Below are 19122 nucleotides of genomic sequence, written 5' to 3'. Positions count from 1 at the left end.
GGGCCTGAGCACTGGTGCTTGAGGACTGGAGACTGAGCACTGGGGCCTGAGCACTGGGGCCTGAGCACTAGTGCTTGACCACTGGGGACTGAGCTCTGTGGCGTGAGCACTAGGGTCTGAGCACTGGGGTCTGAGCACTAGGGCCTGAGCATTGGGACCGGAGCACTGGGGTCTGAGCACTGGGGCCTGAGCACTGGGGTCTGAGCACTGGGGCATGAGCACTGCGGCCTGAGCACTGGGGTCTGAGCACTGGTGCCCTAGTGCCTGAGCAATGGGGTCTGTGCACTGTGGTCTGAGCACTGGGGTCTGAGCACTGGTGCCTGATCATTGAGGCCTAAGCATTGTGGTCTGTTTACTGGGGTCTGAGCACTTGGGACTGAGCACTGGGGACTGAGCACTGGGGTCTGGGCACTGGGGCTTGAACACTGGGGTCTGAGCACTGGGGTCTGCGTACTGGGGTCTGATCACTGGGGACTGAGCACTGGGGCCGGAGTACTGGGATCTGGGCACTGGGGCCTGAGCACTGGGGTCTGAGCACTGGGGCCTGAGTACTGGGTGCGGAGCACTAGGGCCTGAGCACTGGGGCTTGAGCACTGGGGTCTGCACTGTGGCCTGAGCTATGGGTTCTAAGCACTGGGGTCTGAGCAATGTGACTTGAGCACTGGGGTCTAAGCACTGATGCCTGTCCATTGGGGACTGAGTATTGGGGTCTGAGCACTGGGGTCTGAGCACTGGGGCGTGAGTACTAGGGTCTGAGTACTGGGGCCTGAGCATTGGGTTCTGAGCACTGGGGACTGAGCACTGGGGCCTGAGCACTAGTGCCTGAGAACTGGGGTCTGAGCACTAGGTCCTGAGCACTGGGGCCTGATCACTGGGGTCTGATCACTGGTGCCTGATTACTGGGGTCTGAGCACTGGGGCCTGAGCACTGGTGCCTGAGCACTGGGGTCTGAACCCTGGAGCCTAAGTACTTGGGCCTGAGCACTGGCACCTGAGTACTGGGGTTTGAGCACTGGGGCCTGAGCACTTGTGCCTGAGCACTTGTGCCTGAGCACTTGTGCCTGAGCACTGGGGCCAGATCATTGGTGCCTGAGCACTGGGGTCTGAGCACTGGGGGCCTGAGCACTGGGACCTGAGCACTGGGGGTCTGAGCACTGGGGCCTGAGCTCTGGGGTCTGAGCACTGCGCCCTGAGAACTGGGGCCTGAACACTGGGGACTGTGCACTGGAGCCTTTGCACTGGTGCCTGAGCCCTGGGGTCTGAGCACTGGGGTCACAGCACAAGGGCCTGAGCACTTGGGCCTGAGCACTGGGGTCTGAGCACTGGTGCCCTAGTGCCTGAGCAATGGGGTCTGAGCCCTGTGGCCTGAGCACTGGGGTCTGAGCACTGGTGCCTGATCATTGGGGTCTGAGCATTGGGGTCTGAGCACTGGGGTCTGAGCACTTGGGACTGAGCACTGGGGACTGAGCACTGGGGTCTGGGCACTGGGGCTTGAACACTGGGGTCTGAGCACTGGGGTCTGCGTACTGGGGTATGAACATTGGGGACTGAGCACTGGGGCCTGAGTACTGGGATCTGGGCACTGGAGTCTGAGCACTGGGGACTGAGCACTGGGGCCTGAGTACTGGGTTCGGAGCACTAGGGCCTGAGCACTGGGGCTTGAGCACTGGGGTCTGAGCATTGTGGCCTGAGCTCTGGGTTCTGAGCACTGGGGTCTGAGCAATGGGACTTGAGCACTGGGGTCTAAGCACTGATGCCTGACCATTGGGGACTGAGTATTGGGGTCTGAGCACTAGGGACTAAGCACTTGGGACTGAGCACTGGGGCCTAAGCACTGGGGCCTGAGTACTGGGGTCTGAGTACTGGGGCCTGAGCATTGGGTTCTGAGCACTGGGGACTGAGCACTGGGGCCTGAGCACTAGTGCCTGAGAACTGGGGTCTGAGCACTAGGTCCGGAGCACTGGGGCCTGATCACTGGGGTCTGATCACTGGTGCCTGATTTCTGGGGTCTGAGCACTAAGGCCTGAGTACTGGTGCCTGAGCATTGGGGTCTGAACACCGGAGCCTAAGTACTTGGGCCTGAGCACTGGCACCTGAGTACTGGGGTTTGAGCACTGGGGCCTGAGCACTGGGGCCAGATCATTGGTGCCTGAGCACTGGGGTCTGAGCACAGGGGGCTGAGCAATGGGCGTGAGCACTGGGGTCTGAGCACTGGGGGTCTGAGTACTGGGGTCTGAGCACTGGGGCCTGAGAATTAGGGTCTGAGCATTGGGGCCTGAGCACTGGGGTCTGAGCACTGCGCCCTGAGAACTGGGGCCTGAACACTGGGGACTGAGCACTGGAGCCTTAGCACTGGTGCTTGAACACTGGGGCCTGAGCACTGGTGGCTGAGTACTGGGGTCTGATCACTGGTGCCTGAACACTGGGGTCACAGCACAGGGGCCTGAGCACTTGGGTCTGATCACTGGTCGCTGAGCACTGGAGTCTGAGCACTGGAGCCGTAACACTGGTGCTTGAGCACTAGGGACTGAGCACTGGGGCCTGAGCACTGGGGTCTGAGTACTGTGGCATGAGCACTGGGGTCTGAGCACTGGAGCCTTAGCACCGGGGTCTGAGCACTGGGGCCTGAGCACTGGTGCCTGAGCACTGGTGTCTGAGCACTGCGGCCTGAGCACTTGGGCCTGAGCATTGGGGTCTGAGCACTGGAGCCTGAACACTGGTGCTTGAACACTGGGGCCTGAGCACTGGTGGCTGAGTACTGGGGTCTGATCACTGGTGCCTGAACACTGGGGTCTGGGCAATGGGACCTGAACACTGGGGTCTGTGCACTGGGGCCTGAGCACTGGTGCTTGAGCACTGGGGCCTCAGCACTGGGGTCTGAGCACTGCGGCCTGAGCACTGTGGCCTGAGCACTGTGGCCTGAGCACTTGGGCCTGAGCACTGGGACCTGAGCACTGGGACCTGAGCACTGGGGCCTGAGCACTGGTGCTTGAGCACTGGAGACTGAGCACTGGGGCCTGAGACCTAGTGCTTGACCACTGCGGACTGAGCACGATTGTCTGAGCACTGGGGTCTGAGCACTAGGGCCTGAGCAGTGGGGCCGGAGCACTGGGGTCTGAGCACTGGTGCCCTAGTGCCTGAGCAATGTGATCTGAGCACTGTGGGCTGAGCACTGGGGTCTTAGCACTGGTGCCTGAGCATTGGGGCCTGAGCATTGGGGTCTGAGCACTGCGGTCTGAGCACTTGAGACTGAGCACTTGGGACTGAGCACTGATGTCTGGGCACTGGGGCTTGAACACTGGGGTCTGAGCACTGGGGTCTGAGTACTGGGGTCTGAATACTGGGGACAGAGCACTGTGGCCTGAGTACTGGGGTCTGGGCACTAGGGCCTGAGCACTGGGGTCTAAGCAGTGTGGCCTGAGCTCTGGGTTCTGAGCACTGGGGTCTGAGCAATGGGACTTGAGCACTGGGGTCTGAGCACTGATGCCTGACCATTGGTGACTGAGTATTGGGGTCTGAGCACTGGGATCTGAGCACTTGGGACTGAGCACTGGGGCCTGAGCACTGGGGTCTGAGCACTGGGGCCTGAGGATTGGATTCTGAGCACTGGGGACTGAGCACTGGTGCCTGAGCACTAGTGCCTGAGAACTGGGGTCTGAGCACTAGGGCCTGAGCACTGGGGCCTGATTACTGGGGTCTGATCACTGGTGCCTGATTAATGGGGTCTGAGCACTGGGGCCTGAGCACTGGTGCCTGAGCACTGGGGTCTGAGCACTGGGGCAGAGCACTGGTGCCTGAGCACTGGGATCTGAGCACTGGGGCCTGAGCAATGGGGTCTGAGCACTGGGACCTGTGCACTGGGTCCTGAGCACTGGGGTCGGAGCACTGGGGCTTGAACACTGGGGTCTGAGCACTGGTTCCTTAGTGCCTGAGCACTGGGGTCTGAGCACTTAGGCCTGAGCACTGGTGCCTGAGCATTGGAGCCTGAGCATTGTTACGTACTCCTAGCAGAATACGTATATAAATTTAAAATAACTTGTTTTGTTATCATTGCCTGTGTATGTACACACATTGTGTTATTGGTAAATTATCGTGTGGTGTGGCAGCGTCAGTGGAGACAGGAGCGCGGTTGCGTTGCACACGTCTATTACCTGTTTGATTCGGGAAGCTGGACCTGTTCAGTTGAGAGTTCCAGATGTCACTTTTATTTAGTTAGGTAATTGTTTATTTTCTGTAATTAAACAGGTGACATTGTACTTATATATTTTGTAAGTAACTATTATCTGTAAATTGCATTCTTGTGTGTTTTAAGAACAAGTGGTTGTTCAATTAGTTTTAAATATTAAAAAGTCCTTAGTTTCCATCCCTCATCCTGGGATGAGGCAGACGGGAGGTGAGAATTTGGGTAGCGCCAGAGCGAGAGTTCAGTAGCTTCGGGGGACCAGGAGGAGTAACATGTGGGAGATAAGTCTGTTACTTCTTGTTGTGCCATATTTTATTATATTATATTAAGTGATATGACAATACTTTGGTTTGTTGTATAAGTTAACTTTACCATCTGTGTTTTTATATTATACTGTCTTGAATATATATCTATATAATATTTTGTATCTATTCTTCAGTCCTAAAGGAAGATTTTTATTTATGTGCTCATTACTTATCAAGGGGTTATACTGGTGATCCGCTCTTGAGAACAGCAGTTTTCTCGTATCCCTAGACGTAATTAAAGCTTGGCTGCTGTAGGGTCACGAGCCATAACGAACGATAGGTAACAAAGAGTTATGGGGGCCTGTGCCGGGAAATATTGTTCCCACTTAATTATGCTAATCTAACCTTGCCTTCCTAGGTACTAGTGTGTTAAGTGTCTGTGTGTTTCTTAAGAACTATTCCATGTGCCAAGCAAGCTTTCCTGTGTGTCAAGTAACAACGTTTCACGATTTTGAGGTAAGTCATCCTATATATTTTGTTTGTGCAGTGAGGCCAAGCGAATTTTCAGTGTGGTGACAATTTTACAGTGAAGTGTAGTGCAGTGCCATTGTTTTTAATTATTGTTGTGAATCAAGTGCCAAGTGTTAGTAACGATGGAGGAGAAAGTTGCAGCGTTGGTGGCTCACCCAGACTTTGAAAGGATTCAGAGCCTTAAAAAGACTGAGTTAATACAAATGGCAAATCAGTTGGATTTGACCGCCAACAATAGAATGGTTAAAGCCCAAATATTGAAAGTCATTGTGACACATTTTGTTGAGAATGGAGAGTTAGAGGAAGAAATTCTAGAGGAGTTAAGAGAGGAGTCGAGTGATCAGATGACGTTAAAGCGTCTTGAGTTAGAAGCGCAAATAGCCAATGCTAAGCTTGAAGCTCAAAAAGAACAGAGAATATTAGAACTTGAAGCTCAAAAAGAACAGAAAATATTAGAGGCTGAAGCTCGTCAAAGAGAGATTGAAGCTCAACAGCAACAGCAAATATTAGAGGCTGAAGCTCAGCAGAGGGAGCTTGAGACTAGACGTTTAGAAATTGAGGCACAGTTGCAAATAGAAGCCACAAAAAGGCAACAATTAGAGATTCAACAACAAATGGCTGACACTAACTTCAGGCTTGAAACACAGCGTATGGCAGCTGGGCATGGAAATACTAGTAATGTTTCAATAAATAGTGATAATAATCCCATCAGGACGCATAAGTATATAGAGTTACCCAAGTTCAATGAGGAGGATCCTGAGGTTTTCTTTGCCCATTTTTATAAAATTGCCATCAGTATGAACTGGCCAAGGGATCAGTGGGTAGCCATTATGCAGTCTCAATTTAAGGGGCGTAGTCAGGAGGTTTTTACATCCCTACCTGACGCTCATAGTTTTGATTACGAATTTGTAAAGAAAAGCATCTTAAATGCGTATCAGTTAAATCCAGAGGCACACAGGCAGAAGTTTCGGAACCTAAGGAGGATAAGTGATCAGACAATAGCAGATTTTACTCGTCAGAAGACGAATTTTTGCAACAGATGGTTAAAGTCACTTTCAGTCACTAACTTTGATGCTCTAAAGAATCTTCTTATAATGGAAGAAGTATTGTCATGTCTCCCAGACCAGTTGTCTACTTTTATGGCAGAACAAAAGAATGTAACAGACATTTATGAGCTGTCAAAGCTCGCGGATGAGCATGAGTTGTTGACTAAGGCCCAGTTTACGGCCACTTCACCTAAGTCTAGTCGTAGAGTAAATTATAATGCTCACCGAACTCCTTATCAGAATCCATCCCGTCCTAGTGCTCCAGTTACTCCCATGAGCTCTTCTCTTACAAAACCTAACCCTGCTACTTCCTTGTCAGGAATGTCAAATAATAATAAGGTTATTTCTAAACCTACAGTCGGTTCTACCAGTGTGTCCACTGTAAGGTCCTGTTCCCATTGTAAGAGAAAAGGCCATGGAATTAATTCCTGTTTTATAATGCACCCTGAGTTACGACCAACTGGTCTCATTTATTGCAGAGGTGTGCAAAATAAACTTACTAATAAACATGTAACTGTAAACCCCAATTGGGTGAAACAGTATTCACCATATATGTCTTCAGGTGAAGTTTTGTGTATTAATGGGAAGTGGAAGCCAGTGGTTATTCTTCGTGATACAGGTGCTTCCCAAACCATAATTTCATCCAGTATTCTTTCTAATGTTGAAAAGAGAGATACTGGAAAGTTTGTTGTTCTTCAGAGTGTTGCAGGATGTAAAACTGTACCTCTAATAGACATTAATTTCAGATCCACCATTACACCAAGTTTATGCACTGTGGGTGTTAGTACACAGTTGCCCATCCCAGGTGTGGATGTTATATTGGGTAATGATGTGGCCATAAATCATGTTGTGGGTGAGATTGATCCCCGTTTGTGTAAACAGCCAGTTGCAGACCATGTTTATTCTGCCTGTGCTGAAGTTAGTTCTATGAATGAACCTGTTGTAGAAGATGGTTTTGTCCATTCTACCTGTGCTGATGTCAGTACTAATATAAATCCAGTTGTCAGTTCTGATGTTGTTACTCAAGCATTTGTTCCAGTAACCAGTACCCTTTCAGTGGAGAAGTGGGATGTGGTTGTTCCAGATTCCTGTGTGGCCGATTTAGTTGTTGAGAGTAAGCCTGATACTATGACTCTGCTTTATTCCAATAAATTGGGAAAGGATGTCCATGTACCATTGTCTTGCCCGCTCACTACGAACGTTGTGCCAGGAGTTGAGAGAAACTTAAAAGCCACGACTCTGTATTCCAGCCAAGTGAATGGTTTAGGACAAGATGTCGGGTTGGCAGAAGTATTCCCGCTCACTCCAAGTTTAGAATCAGTTGTCGAGAGTAAGTCTGTTGTAGAGGCCCCGCCTCACCCTAGTCAAGGTGATATAATAGGGGAGGAGGTCAAACTACCTGTTACTTGCCCGCTCGTTTCAGATTCCCTTCATTTAGGTGCTTTGAGTAGAACTGACCCTAAGATTTCAGAGAGAAGTAAGGAGACAGTCTGTACTGTAGATCCAGTTTTGGAGAGTGTGGGAAAGCAGCCAGAGGATCAGCTTCTGTTGAGTAGATGGAGACCCATTGAGCCTCCCTCTTCAGTTGTCTGTGAGGATGTGACCCAGCTTGGTAGTGATATTATTGATTGTGAGCAGACAGTACTCCAAGCAGCTCCAGAAGTCATGGGAGGAAATTTTGGTAAAATCATTGAGAGTGGTAAGGTCTCATTTGGATCTAAGTTGCGGAGTTGTGATTCTTATTCTATGTGGAGTAAGTATTTCTCATTGTGTACATTGAGTCAGAGTGTGTGTAGGATGTTGAAGTCTACTTTTATTCTGCAGGAGCCATTTTCTTGTGAAGTAATGGACTGTGGGACATCTTTGTCAAGCCTTGTGGTTGAGCAGAGAGAGTTTACTCAAGTAGGTTGTGCATCCAGTTCTGAGGAAGTGGTGAGTTATGTTAGAGCAGTGTCTCTATATTCAGATCCAGTTAATTTTGATGCACGAGTGATGAAAGTGTATGTTCCACTCAAGTGTGGTGTTGACTTTCAGAGTCATATTGGAGTTGACTTTCAGAGTCATATTGTGGGTGAAGGATTAAATCATACTGGGGAGCAGATGTTTGAGGCTCCAGGTGTGTATTTCAAGTTGGAGAATAAGGTTATCCTACCTAGAGTTAATCATTGTGAAGGGTTTCAGATTGTCCTTGGGTGTTTCCCAGGTAACCTGCTGTGCATCTTCAAGATGTTAAGACCCTTAAACCTCTTGGTTGATTGGTTGTCATCAGACGTAAATCACTTGGGAAGTGATGGTGAGGGTTGTAAAGTTTTCGGCATGTTTTATTTAGTCTTTTGGAAGACTAGACGGTTGATGAAAGTGTGTGTGTTGTGTTCAAGTTCACCATCAGGGGGTGTGAACTTGTGTTCGGAGTTATGATTGAGATATGGTGCCTAGGCATATGCCTGTTTTCTTTCACTGATCGTTATGACAGAGTTATGAGGCAATTGATTTCTGTGTTCCTTATGGATCATCTGAGTCAGTTCGATCAGGTTGTCTTTGCACTTATCTTGGGTTGTATTTCTTGGTTTGAAGGTCAAAGGTTTGCTAAGTCGGTGTCTTGTGTTTCGAAAGGTTCTATGAATGGGAAAGTCTTATGCATAATTGTGAGGTTTAATGCTAATTTCTCTAATTTTAGTATACATTGGGCGAGAGTATGTGTTCCACAGAGGATCAAGAGTGATGAAGAGCAGATGTCTGTGTCAGAGCATACCCAGGAGAAGTCCCAAATCTACTCAACATCCAGTCAGCTTCAATTTAGCAGTTCAGCTCCAGAAAAGGGGAGAAATGGAAAATGGAGTCTGTCTTGGAAAAAATCACCATGTGGAAAAGGGATCACATGGAAATACGGAACTGATCTTAGAGAACTAGTAGAAACAAATGAAAAGCTAAATTGCCATGATAACTGTGTGAAAGCAGCTACCTTTATTGACAATTCTATTCATGCTACTAATGATACTGTTGTAGATAGGAGTGTGAAATATGATCTGAAACAAAGTGAAATAAATGAGATAGTACCCTGGAGAGATAAATTTGCATACTCCAGTGACACATATGTAGAACATAGTCATAAGATTGAAATTTCTGAGTTTCCTGTAAGACTATATTTGGAGTGTTTTCATTTTTGTCCAGAAATGTGTTCTTATTATTTTTACATGTTTGGTGTAATTAATACCATAAATCTCAAGTGTCATACATTTTACTTTGAAAAAATGCCATTGATCTTCAATCTATTGCATTTTTTTTTCTTGGAGGTGGAAGTGTTACGTACTCCTAGCAGAATACGTATATAAATTTAAAATAACTTGTTTTGTTATCATTGCCTGTGTATGTACACACATTGTGTTATTGGTAAATTATCGTGTGGTGTGGCAGCGTCAGTGGAGACAGGAGCGCGGTTGCGTTGCACACGTCTATTTCCTGTTTGATTCGGGAAGCTGGACCTGTTCAGTTGAGAGTTCCAGATGTCACTTTTATTTAGTTAGGTAATTGTTTATTTTCTGTAATTAAACAGGTGACATTGTACTTATATATTTTGTAAGTAACTATTATCTGTAAATTGCATTCTTGTGTGTTTTAAGAACAAGTGGTTGTTCAATTAGTTTTAAATATTAAAAAGTCCTTAGTTTCCATCCCTCATCCTGGGATGAGGCAGACGGGAGGTGAGAATTTGGGTAGCGCCAGAGCGAGAGTTCAGTAGCTTCGGGGGACCAGGAGGAGTAACATGTGGGAGATAAGTCTGTTACTTCTTGTTGTGCCATATTTTATTATATTATATTAAGTGATATGACAATACTTTGGTTTGTTGTATAAGTTAACTTTACCATCTGTGTTTTTATATTATACTGTCTTGAATATATATCTATATAATATTTTGTATCTATTCTTCAGTCCTAAAGGAAGATTTTTATTTATGTGCTCATTACTTATCAAGGGGTTATACTGGTGATCCGCTCTTGAGAACAGCAGTTTTCTCGTATCCCTAGACGTAATTAAAGCTTGGCTGCTGTAGGGTCACGAGCTGTAACGAACGATAGGTAACAAGCATTAGGGTCTGAGCACTGGGGACTGAGAACTGGGGCTTGAGTACTGGGGTCTGGGCACTGGGGCCTGAGCACTGGGGTCTGAGCACTGTGGCTTGAGCACTGAGGTCTGAGCACTGGTGCCTGAGCACTGGGTTCTGAGCACTGGGGTCTGAGCACTGGTGCCTGAGCACTGGTACCTGAGCTCTGGGGTATGAGCATTGGGGTCGGAGCACTGGTGTCTGAGCATTGGGGTCGGAGCACTGGAGTCTGAGCACTTATTCCTGAGCACTGGGGTCTGAGCACTGGTGCCTGAGCACTGGTGCCTGAGCTCTGGGGTATGAGCATTGTGATCGGAGCACTGGGGTCTGAGCATTGGGGTTGGAGCACTGGGGTCTGAGCACTGGTGCCTGAGCACTGGGGTCTGTGCATTGGGGTGTGAACCCTGGAGTCTGGGCACTGGGGCCTGAGCATTTGGTTCTGAGCACTGACGTCTGAGCACTGGGGCTTGAGCACTAGGGTCTGAGCACTGGTGTCTGAGCACTGGTGCCTGAGCACTAGGTCCTGCATGAGCACTGGGGCCTGAGCACTAGATTCTGAGCACTTGGGCTTGAGCACAGGTGCCTGAGCACTAGTGCCTAAGCACTGGGGTCTGAGTACTGGTGCCTGAGCACTGGAGCCTGAGCACTGGGGTCTGAGCACTGGTGCCTAAACACTGGGGTCTGAACACTGGGGCCTGAGCACTGGGGTCTGAGCACTGGGGCCTGAGCACTGGGGTCTGAGCACTGGGGCCTGAGCACTTGGGTCTGAGCACTGGAGACCTGAGCACCCGGGCCTGAGCATTGGGGTCTGAGAACTGGGGACTGAGCACTGGGGCCTGAGCACTGGGGTCTGATCATTGTGGTGTGAGTACTAGGGTCTGAGTACTAGGGCCTGAGTACTGGGGCCTGAGCACTGGGGTCTTAGCACTGGGGACTGAGCACTGGGGCCTGAGCACTAGGGTCTGAGTATTGGGGCCTGAGCACTGGGGTCTGAGTACTGGAGTCTGAGCACTGGGGCCTTGGCACTGGGGTCTGAGCACTAGGGTCTGAGCACTGGGACCTGAGCACTGGGGCCTGAAATACTCGCCCAGTTGTACTCACCTAGTTCAGCTGGCGGGGGTTGAGTTCTGGCTCTTTTGTCACGCCTCTCAACTGTCAATCAGCTGGTGTACAGATTTTGGAATCTACTGGGCTCTATGAAATCTATATATGAAAATGTATATGGAGTCAGCCTTCACCACACCACTGCTTAATGCATTCTATCTGTTAACTACTGTTATGGTCTCATCCTCCAGGGAAAACGAGTCTCCCTTGAGAATTATTCTGCCAGGCCTGACCTAAATGAAAGGTTAAGGAGAGATAGATCTGGATATTTATAATGTTAACATTCAATTGAATTTGACAAATGGTTTGCAAGGGTGGGCAGTGAATAAGGATATAAGTAAACGTTTGGTCATGAGATGTGGAGAATTTGCTTGGAGTGTAAGGCTCGCTTCTGGAGGGGTTTGACCCCACTTGAGCACCAGACATCGTGAGGGGAAGCCGCGCTCCGTGTGAGTTCCTGTTAGAGAGGAACCCCTAGTTGTTATACCTTCAAGAGGAAGGGAGTGTGCAGACGTTTCAGCAGTGGAGTCAAGCTGGGAATGTGCGGTCTCAAGTCCTGGACGGCAAGAAGGGTTGTGAAGCCACCCAGAGACATTTTCATAGGCCGTGGGAGCACCCTTTTCAGGCGCCAAAGAGAGAGAGCGCCCTCACAAGAGACCTTTTGTGGTAAGCACAATTTTAACCAGTTAATAGTGATTACCTATAGTTGGTCGTGTGCCCAGCGACCGTTGCTGATGTTTATTAATATGTTAGGCATGTTTCGATAAGGCCTAAATAAGAGGACAGAGATGAGAGAGAGACAGCTGGGGGGACGAGCAACACGTCCTTTGCCATCGACCACCTGGAGCCAACTGACCGGCTGGCGGCAGGGAACAGCTCCCAGGGTGAGGAGCCGCCTGCCGGCAGGGCAGAGGATGGACTAGTCCATATGTGTGAGAGACCCCCTCACAGCATATGGGAAGCAGAGAGATGTCAGATGGAGACATTTTATGTGTAGTTTATTTTTAGTTATATGTTTATAGAGGAAAATTTTTATTGGCGTATCGTGGGTTGCAGGTTTGTCTGAGGAAGGAGTTGATGGGAGTACTCTGAGGCCAGAAAAGAAGATGACGATTAGAACTTCAAGGCTGTAGGAATGGATGTTGTAGTTTGTGGAAGAGCAAGCCCCATAGTGAGACGAGGTTACAAATAGATGAGTACACACACACACACACACACACACACACACACACACACACACACACACACACACACACACACACACACACACACACACACACACACACACACACACACACAAACAGCTCTCTCTCTCTCTCTCTCTCTCTGGGGTCTGGTAGCTGAGTCGCGCAAGACTCGTAATCCTGTGGCCCGGATTCGATTCCCGGCGCTGGCAGAGACAAATGGGCAGAGTTTCTTTCACCCTGACGCCCCTGTCCTCTAGCAGTAAATAGGTGCCTGGGAGTTAGACAGCTGTTACGGGCTGCTTCCTGCGGTGTATGAGTGAAAAAACTTAGTAGTTAGTAACAGTTGATTGATTGACAGTTGAGAGGTGGGACCAAAGAGCCAAAGCTCAACCCCCCGCAAGCACAACTAGGTGAGTAGTACACACACACACACACACACACACACAAAACCCGGCTCATTTCGGGTTATAGTTTTTTACACCTATATGGGACAAGGGCCCTCTAGCCACCAATACCCCCCTCTCCACCCCCCCCCATCCGAATATCTGCCCCCCTCACACTCTCTCAAAACACCCCTCACTCTCCCTCTCTCCCTTGAACCCACAGTGTAACACCCACATCCCCACACCCTAAACTTGCATTCAATTAGACACACCCACTCTCACACCTAAAAAAACACAAACGCTCACTCCCAAAACACTCACTCCCTCTTCCTCCCCCAACACTGGAACCGGCACCATATAGTAACAACTGGAACCCCACACCCCCCTCCCCCCCCACTAGCAACCACACCTTCCTCTCTCACTCTTTCCTCCCATCCAACATCCTCTCCCTCCCACTCTCCCCCCCCCATCTCTCTCTCTCTCTCTCTCTCTCTCTCTCTCTCTCTCTCTCTCTCTCTCTCTCTCTCTCTCTCTCTCTCATAAGGAACAAACATTGCAGGGAGACACCAAACTTCAGAGGGAGGTGAGTGACAAGATAACTCGATTATGTAGGTAATCAGCCACATGTGGAGTCAAATCAATGAGGAACAGAGGGTAATGAGGGAGATAGTAACCAACCTGCAGGAAGAGCTGAAGGCAGCAAAAGAGGAAATAAAAAGCCTGAAAGAGATACCTACTCATTACCCGACACGAACCATCCCTCAGGGAGATAATAATGTATCTGTACAGAGGACGTCTACAATACATCTCTCATTTGCAGATTTGTTTAAATAGCACCATGAAGCTGTGTCTGCAGTAAAGGAAGCTGCCAGGAAAGTGGCTACTTCTCAGTAAGCAGCTAAATGTGCTATCTAACTGATGGAGAGAAAAACAGTAGTAGTCATAATAGGCATTAAAGAACAAGCAAGGGGCCAGTCCAGTGGAGTGGAGAGAGAGGGACAAAACCACAGTTAAAGAGATTCTTGAAGGGGTATGGATGAACAGAACATTGATAAGATTTTCAGGCATGGACAGTGTGAGAATATGGTCTCTCAAGATGTCTCCCACAGCTGACTTCAGTGGCCTATTGCAGTGCACTGTGCACCTAGTCGTGCACAAGGCCTTATCTCTGTTAACCCTGGATGGAAACTGTCATGCTGGGTGTCATTAGGATCCCCACATAACCAGGAATTCAGATAACATATGGAGGCAGCCATATGTTCAGGCAGAAAGCAGATAAAGAGGAATTAAGCATTCATGCCATATTGTCAGGGAGTACACAGCTTGAGGTTCGAGGCATGGTAGAGAGAGGACGCCAGCGAGGCGACAGAGAAGAGCTGACCTTTGGGGTCAATCTCAACCGGCGCAATGAAAACAACAGTGACGGAGTTGTGGCGTGGTCATGACGTCACTCTTCTACCGATCATGTAACGATCGGTATTATTGGTTCTGGCACCTTTGCTGCAATGCCATTGGTCACTTGATTAACCTGGTGTTTGTGCCCTGAGGAAGCTTGCAATCTTTTGCAAGATCATTCTCGTGAGGAAGTCCGTGCGAGGTGGTCGTGTCCTTCTGTCTATCGGCCAATAGACAGAACACCGTCCATTCCTCACCATCAAGTTAAACTCAGCGTTCTTCTCGATTAACCAATGCTCGCCCGGAATCGCAACCGTGAATATATTGTTTAGAAGCTTTCTTGAGTGAACCAGCGAGACTCGACCTAGTCTTCACTCTGAACGACTACGACATAAGGGAAATCAGTTTCGAGGCCCTAGTAGGAATGAGCGATCACAGTGTACTGACGTTAGAGTATCTGGTCGAAGAAGGGTAAATATACTCAAAAAAAAGGCCTGAAAACAAAAGGCTGGCATTCCAAAAGGGAAACAATGAGGAAATGCAATTCCTAACAGATATAAAATGGGAAACAAAGCTCAGGTGTACGACGGCCCGAGACATAATGAACTACATCATGCAGAAGTGTAAGAAGGCAGCAGACAAGTTTGTCCCAGTCCAAAAGGAAAATTCGAAATGCAGATGAGAAACCCATGGTTTAATCAGAGATGTAAGCTAGCAAAGTAGCAAAGTAAAAGGGCATGGAAAAACTATAAATAACAGGACACTTGATAACAGAGAATGATACTGTTGTAATCCACAAGTTAGTAGGGATTATTAGCTAGAGGATCATTACTACAACACTTAACGAACGAGGATTGGAAATATATGTTAAATATACAGACTATGGTCACACATCCAGGAAAGGTCAAGGGACACACACACACCTTAGGGCGCCGGTGGCTGTGTGGATAGCACGCTGGACACGTAATCCTGTGGCCCAGGTTCGATTCCCGGCGCCGGCGAGAAACAATCAACAGAGTTTCTTTCACCCTGATGCGCCTGATACCTAGCTGTAAATGGGTACCTGGTAGTTAGACAGCTGTTACGGGCTGCTTCCTGTGTGTGTGTGTGTGTGTGTGTGTGTGTGTGTGTGTGTGTGTGTGTGTGTGTGTGTGTGTGTGTGTGTGTGTGTGTGTGTGTGTGTGTGTGTGTGTGCGTGTGTGTGTACTCACCTATTTGTGCTTGCGGGGGTTGAGCTTTGGCTCTTTGGTCCCGCCTCTCAACCGTCAATCAACTGGTGTCCAGATTCCTGAGCCTACTGGGCTCTATCATATCTACATTTAAAACTGTGTACGGAGTCAGCCTCCACCACATCACTGCCTAATGCATTCCATCCGTTAACTACTCTGACACAGAAAAAGTTCCTTCTAACGTCTCTGTGGCTCATGTGGGTACTCAGTTTCCACCTGTGTCCCCTTGTTCGCGTCCCACCAGTGTTGAATAGTTTATCCTTGTTTACCCGGTCGATTCCTCTGAGGATTTTGTAGGTTGTGATCATGTCTCCCCTTACTCCTCTGTCTTCCAGTGTCGTAAGGTGCATTTCCCGCAGCCTTTCCTCGTAACTCATGCCTCTTAGTTCTGGGACTAGTCTAGTGGCATACCTTTGGACTTTTTCCAGCTTCGTCTTGTGCTTGACAAGGTACGGGCTCCATGCTGGGGCCGCATACTCCAGGATTGGTCTTACATATGTGGTGTACAAGATTCTGAATGATTCCTTACACAGGTTCCTGAACGCTGTTCTGATGTTAGCCAACCTCGCATATGCCGCAGACGTTATTCTTTTTATGTGGGCTTCAGGAAACAGGTTTGGTGTGATATCAACTCCTAGATCTTTCTCTCTGTTCGTTTCATTAAGTACTTCATCTCCTATTCTGTATCCTGTGTTTGGCCTCCTATTTCCACCACCTAGTTTCATTACTTTGCATTTACTCGGGTTGAACTTCAACAGCCATTTGTTGGACCATTCACTCAGTCTGTCTAGGTCATCTTGTAGCCTCCTACTATCGTCCTCAGTTTCAATCCTCCTCATAATTTTTGCATCATCGGCAAACATTGAGAGAAACGATTCTATACCCTCTGGAAGATCATTTACATATATCAGAAACAGTATAGGTGCAAGGACTGACCCCTGCGGTACTCCACTCGTAACGTCTCGCCAATCTGAGACCTCACCCCTCACACTGACTCGTTGTCTCCTGTTACTTAGGTATTCCTGTATCCAACGGAGTACCTTCCCTTTCAGTCCAGCCTGCATCTCCAGTTTTTTTCACTAGCCTCTTGTGTGGCACTGTGTCAAAGGCTTTCTGACAATCCAAAAATATGCAGTCTGCCCACCCTTCTCTTTCTTGCCTTATTTTTGTTGCCTGGTCGTATAATTCAAGTAACCCTGTGAGGCAGGACCTGCCATCCCTGAATCCATGTTGATGCTGTGTTACAAAGTTCTTTCGCTCCAGATGTTCCACTAGCTTTCTTCGCACAATCTTCTCCATCAACTTGCATGGTATGCAGGTTAGGGACACTGGTCTGTAATTCAGTGCCTCCTGTCTATCCCCTTTCTTGTATATCGGGACTACGTTAGCTGCTTTCCAAATTTCTGGCAGTTCCCCTGTTGCCAGTGATTTGTTATACACCATGGAGAGCGGGAGGCACAGTTCTTCTGCTCCTTCCTTTAGTATCCAAGGGGAGATTCCATCTGGACCTATAGCCTTTGTCACATCCAATTCTAGTAAACACTTCCTTACTTCCCCGCTGGTAATCTCAAACTCTTCCAGTGGTTCCTGGTTAGCTATTCCCTCTCTTATCTCTGGGATTTCTCCTTGCTCCAAGGTGAAGACCTCCTGGAATTTCTTATTCAGTTCATCACACACTTTCTTGTCGTTTGTAGTGAATCCTTCTGCCCCTAACCTTAATTTCATAACCTGTTCCTTTACTGTTGTTTTTCTCCTGATGTGGCTATGCAGCAATTTAGGCTGAGTCTTTGCCTTGCTTGCGATGTCATTTTCGTATTGTCTTTCTGCCTCTCTTCTCATCCTAACATATTCATTCCTGGCATTCTGGTATCTTTCTCTGCTCTCCAGTGTCCTGTTATTCCTATAGTTTCTCCATGCCCTTTTACTTTGCTGCTTAGCTAGCCTACATCTCTGATTAAACCATGGGTTTCTCATCTTCATTTCACTGTTTTCCTTTTGGACTGGGACAAACTTGTTTGCTGCATCCTTGCATTTTTGCGTGATGTATTCCATCATATCTTGGGCCGTCTTTTCCCTGAGCTCTGTTTCCCATGCTATATCTGCTAGGCATTTTCTTATCTCCTCATAGTTTCCCTTTCGGTATGCTAACCTTTTGGTTTCGGTATCCCTTCTCGAGTTCAATAACCCTTCTTCAATCAGGTACTCAAACACCAATACACTGTGGTCGCTCATTCCTACTGGGTCCTCAAAACTGATTTCTCTTATGTCAGAGTCGTTCAGGGTGAAAACCAGGTCGAGTCTCGCTGGTTCGTCGTTTCCTCTCATCCTTGTGGGTTCACTGACATGCTGGGTTAAGAAGTTTCTAGTCGCCACCTCCAGTAGTTTGGCTCTCCACGTATCCTCGCCTCCATGCGGTTCCTTGTTCTCCCAATCAATCCTGCCGTGATTGAAGTCCCCCATGATGAGCAGGTGGGATCTATTTCTACAGGCAGAAGAGGCTGCCCTCTCAATTATAGTGTTAACTGCCATGTTGTTGCTTTCATACTCTTGACTGGGTCTTTTGTCATTTGGTGGAGGATTATATATTACTGCTACTACTATCCTTGGTCCTCACATTGTCATGGTGCCTGCTATGTAGTCTCTGAAACTCTCACAGCCCGGGATAGCCATCTCCTTAAAACTCCATTCCTTTCTCATGAGTAGGGCCACTCCTCCTCCTCCCCTACCTTCCCTCTCTTTCCTTATTATTGTGTACTCCTGGGGAAACACGGCATTCGTTATGATTCCAGAGAGTTTTGTTTCAGTGAGTCCAATTACATCTGGGTTCACTTCTTGTGCTCTTTCCCTTAGTTCACTTGCCTTGCTTGTGATCCCATCTATGTTCGAGTACATTGCCCTGAAACTAACTCTCTTCTGCTTCTCCTCTGGGGAGGACCTGTGGGGTCTGGGGTGCGCGGGAGCTGGGAGGATCTGGTATGGGGAGACTGGTGGAGGAGGAAGGGCTTGGGGGGGTAGGGGGGAGGGGGAGGGTAGGGGGAGTGGGTGAGGGGGGGAGGGGGAGGGTAGGGGGAGTGGGTGAGGGGGGGAGGGTTGGGGGGGTGAGAGGGGGAGGGTTGAGGGGGTGGGGGGATGGGGGAGAAAGGGGGGTTTGGGGGGGCAATAAAGTGGGGAGGGCTTGGGGGGCGTGGGGGGAAAGGGAAGGCTGAGGTGGTTGAGGAAGAGGGGAGGGTTTTGGGGAGTGGTGGAGAGGGGAAGGCTTAGGTGGGGTGGGGGAGAGTGGGGAGCTTAGGGGGGTGGGGGAGAATGGAGGGCTTGTGGGTGGGAGGGACGGAAGGGCATGTGGGAGAAGGGAGGGCTTGGGGTATGGGGGAGAAGGGAGGTCCTGGGGGGAGGGGGGAGTGGGAGGAGGGGGGTGAGTGGGAGGAGGGGGGTGAGTGTGAGGAGAGGGGTGCCTTAGGTGGGTACTTAGTGGGGTGCTGACAGGGGTTGGGGCAGGTAGGGTGTCTGTTGGGTGGAATGAGGGGGTGGTGCCGCACTCCCTGTGGCTAATGCACTGTTTGAGGAGGGTTTCCCGTTTCCCTCTGGGATTGTAGGGATCTGGGGTGTGGCTCCCTGATTCCTTTCTCTCTCCCTGCGCTCCTTCCTCGCGTCTGCTGCTTGCATTCTCTCTTCCCTTGTCATATCCCTCTGCAAGAATACTCTGTTGAACTTCTCTCCA

The 19122-nt window shown here is 48.9% G+C and overlaps 2 protein-coding genes across 2 annotated transcripts; both read right to left on the bottom strand.

Annotated features, from left to right (window-relative positions):
- Positions 1-324: 324 nt before the first annotated feature.
- LOC123752755 (uncharacterized) lies at positions 325-774 on the bottom strand. Its single transcript, XM_069333131.1, has one exon. The coding sequence runs from the start codon at positions 772-774 to the stop codon at positions 325-327; it is 450 nt and encodes a 149-aa protein (XP_069189232.1).
- A 622-nt stretch (positions 775-1396) lies between these two features.
- LOC138369697 (keratin-associated protein 16-1-like) lies at positions 1397-10635 on the bottom strand. Its single transcript, XM_069333130.1, has 5 exons — positions 10076-10635; positions 3123-3584; positions 2465-3037; positions 2093-2246; positions 1397-1756 (listed from the first exon to the last, which is right to left on the bottom strand). The coding sequence occupies exons 1-5, from the start codon at positions 10633-10635 to the stop codon at positions 1397-1399; spliced, it is 2109 nt and encodes a 702-aa protein (XP_069189231.1).
- Positions 10636-19122: the final 8487 nt, after the last annotated feature.

This window comes from Procambarus clarkii, chromosome 29 (genome assembly GCF_040958095.1).
Source record: "Procambarus clarkii isolate CNS0578487 chromosome 29, FALCON_Pclarkii_2.0, whole genome shotgun sequence".
In the NCBI taxonomy this organism is placed as follows: domain Eukaryota; kingdom Metazoa; phylum Arthropoda; class Malacostraca; order Decapoda; family Cambaridae; genus Procambarus; species Procambarus clarkii.
Note: the sequence above shows the minus strand (reverse complement) of the source record. Positions and strands in the feature narration are given on the sequence as shown.

What these genes read in the sequence shown, in the direction of transcription:
- LOC138369697 (XM_069333130.1), bottom strand. Translation starts at nt 10,635, where the DNA reads ATGCAGGACCTAGTGCTCAGGCACCAGTGCTCAGACACCAGTGCTCAG. An exon ending in ACTCCAGTGCTCAGCGACCA is followed by an intron (nt 2,247 to 2,464) that starts GTGATCAGACCC and finishes CCTAATTCTCAG; the next exon opens with GCCCCAGTGCTCAGACCCCA. An exon ending in GCTCAAACCCCAGTACTCAG is followed by an intron (nt 1,757 to 2,092) that starts GTGCCAGTGCTC and finishes CCCAATGGTCAG; the next exon opens with GCATCAGTGCTTAGACCCCA.
- LOC123752755 (XM_069333131.1), bottom strand. Translation starts at nt 774, where the DNA reads ATGCTCAGGCCCCAGTACTCAGACCCTAGTACTCACGCCCCAGTGCTC.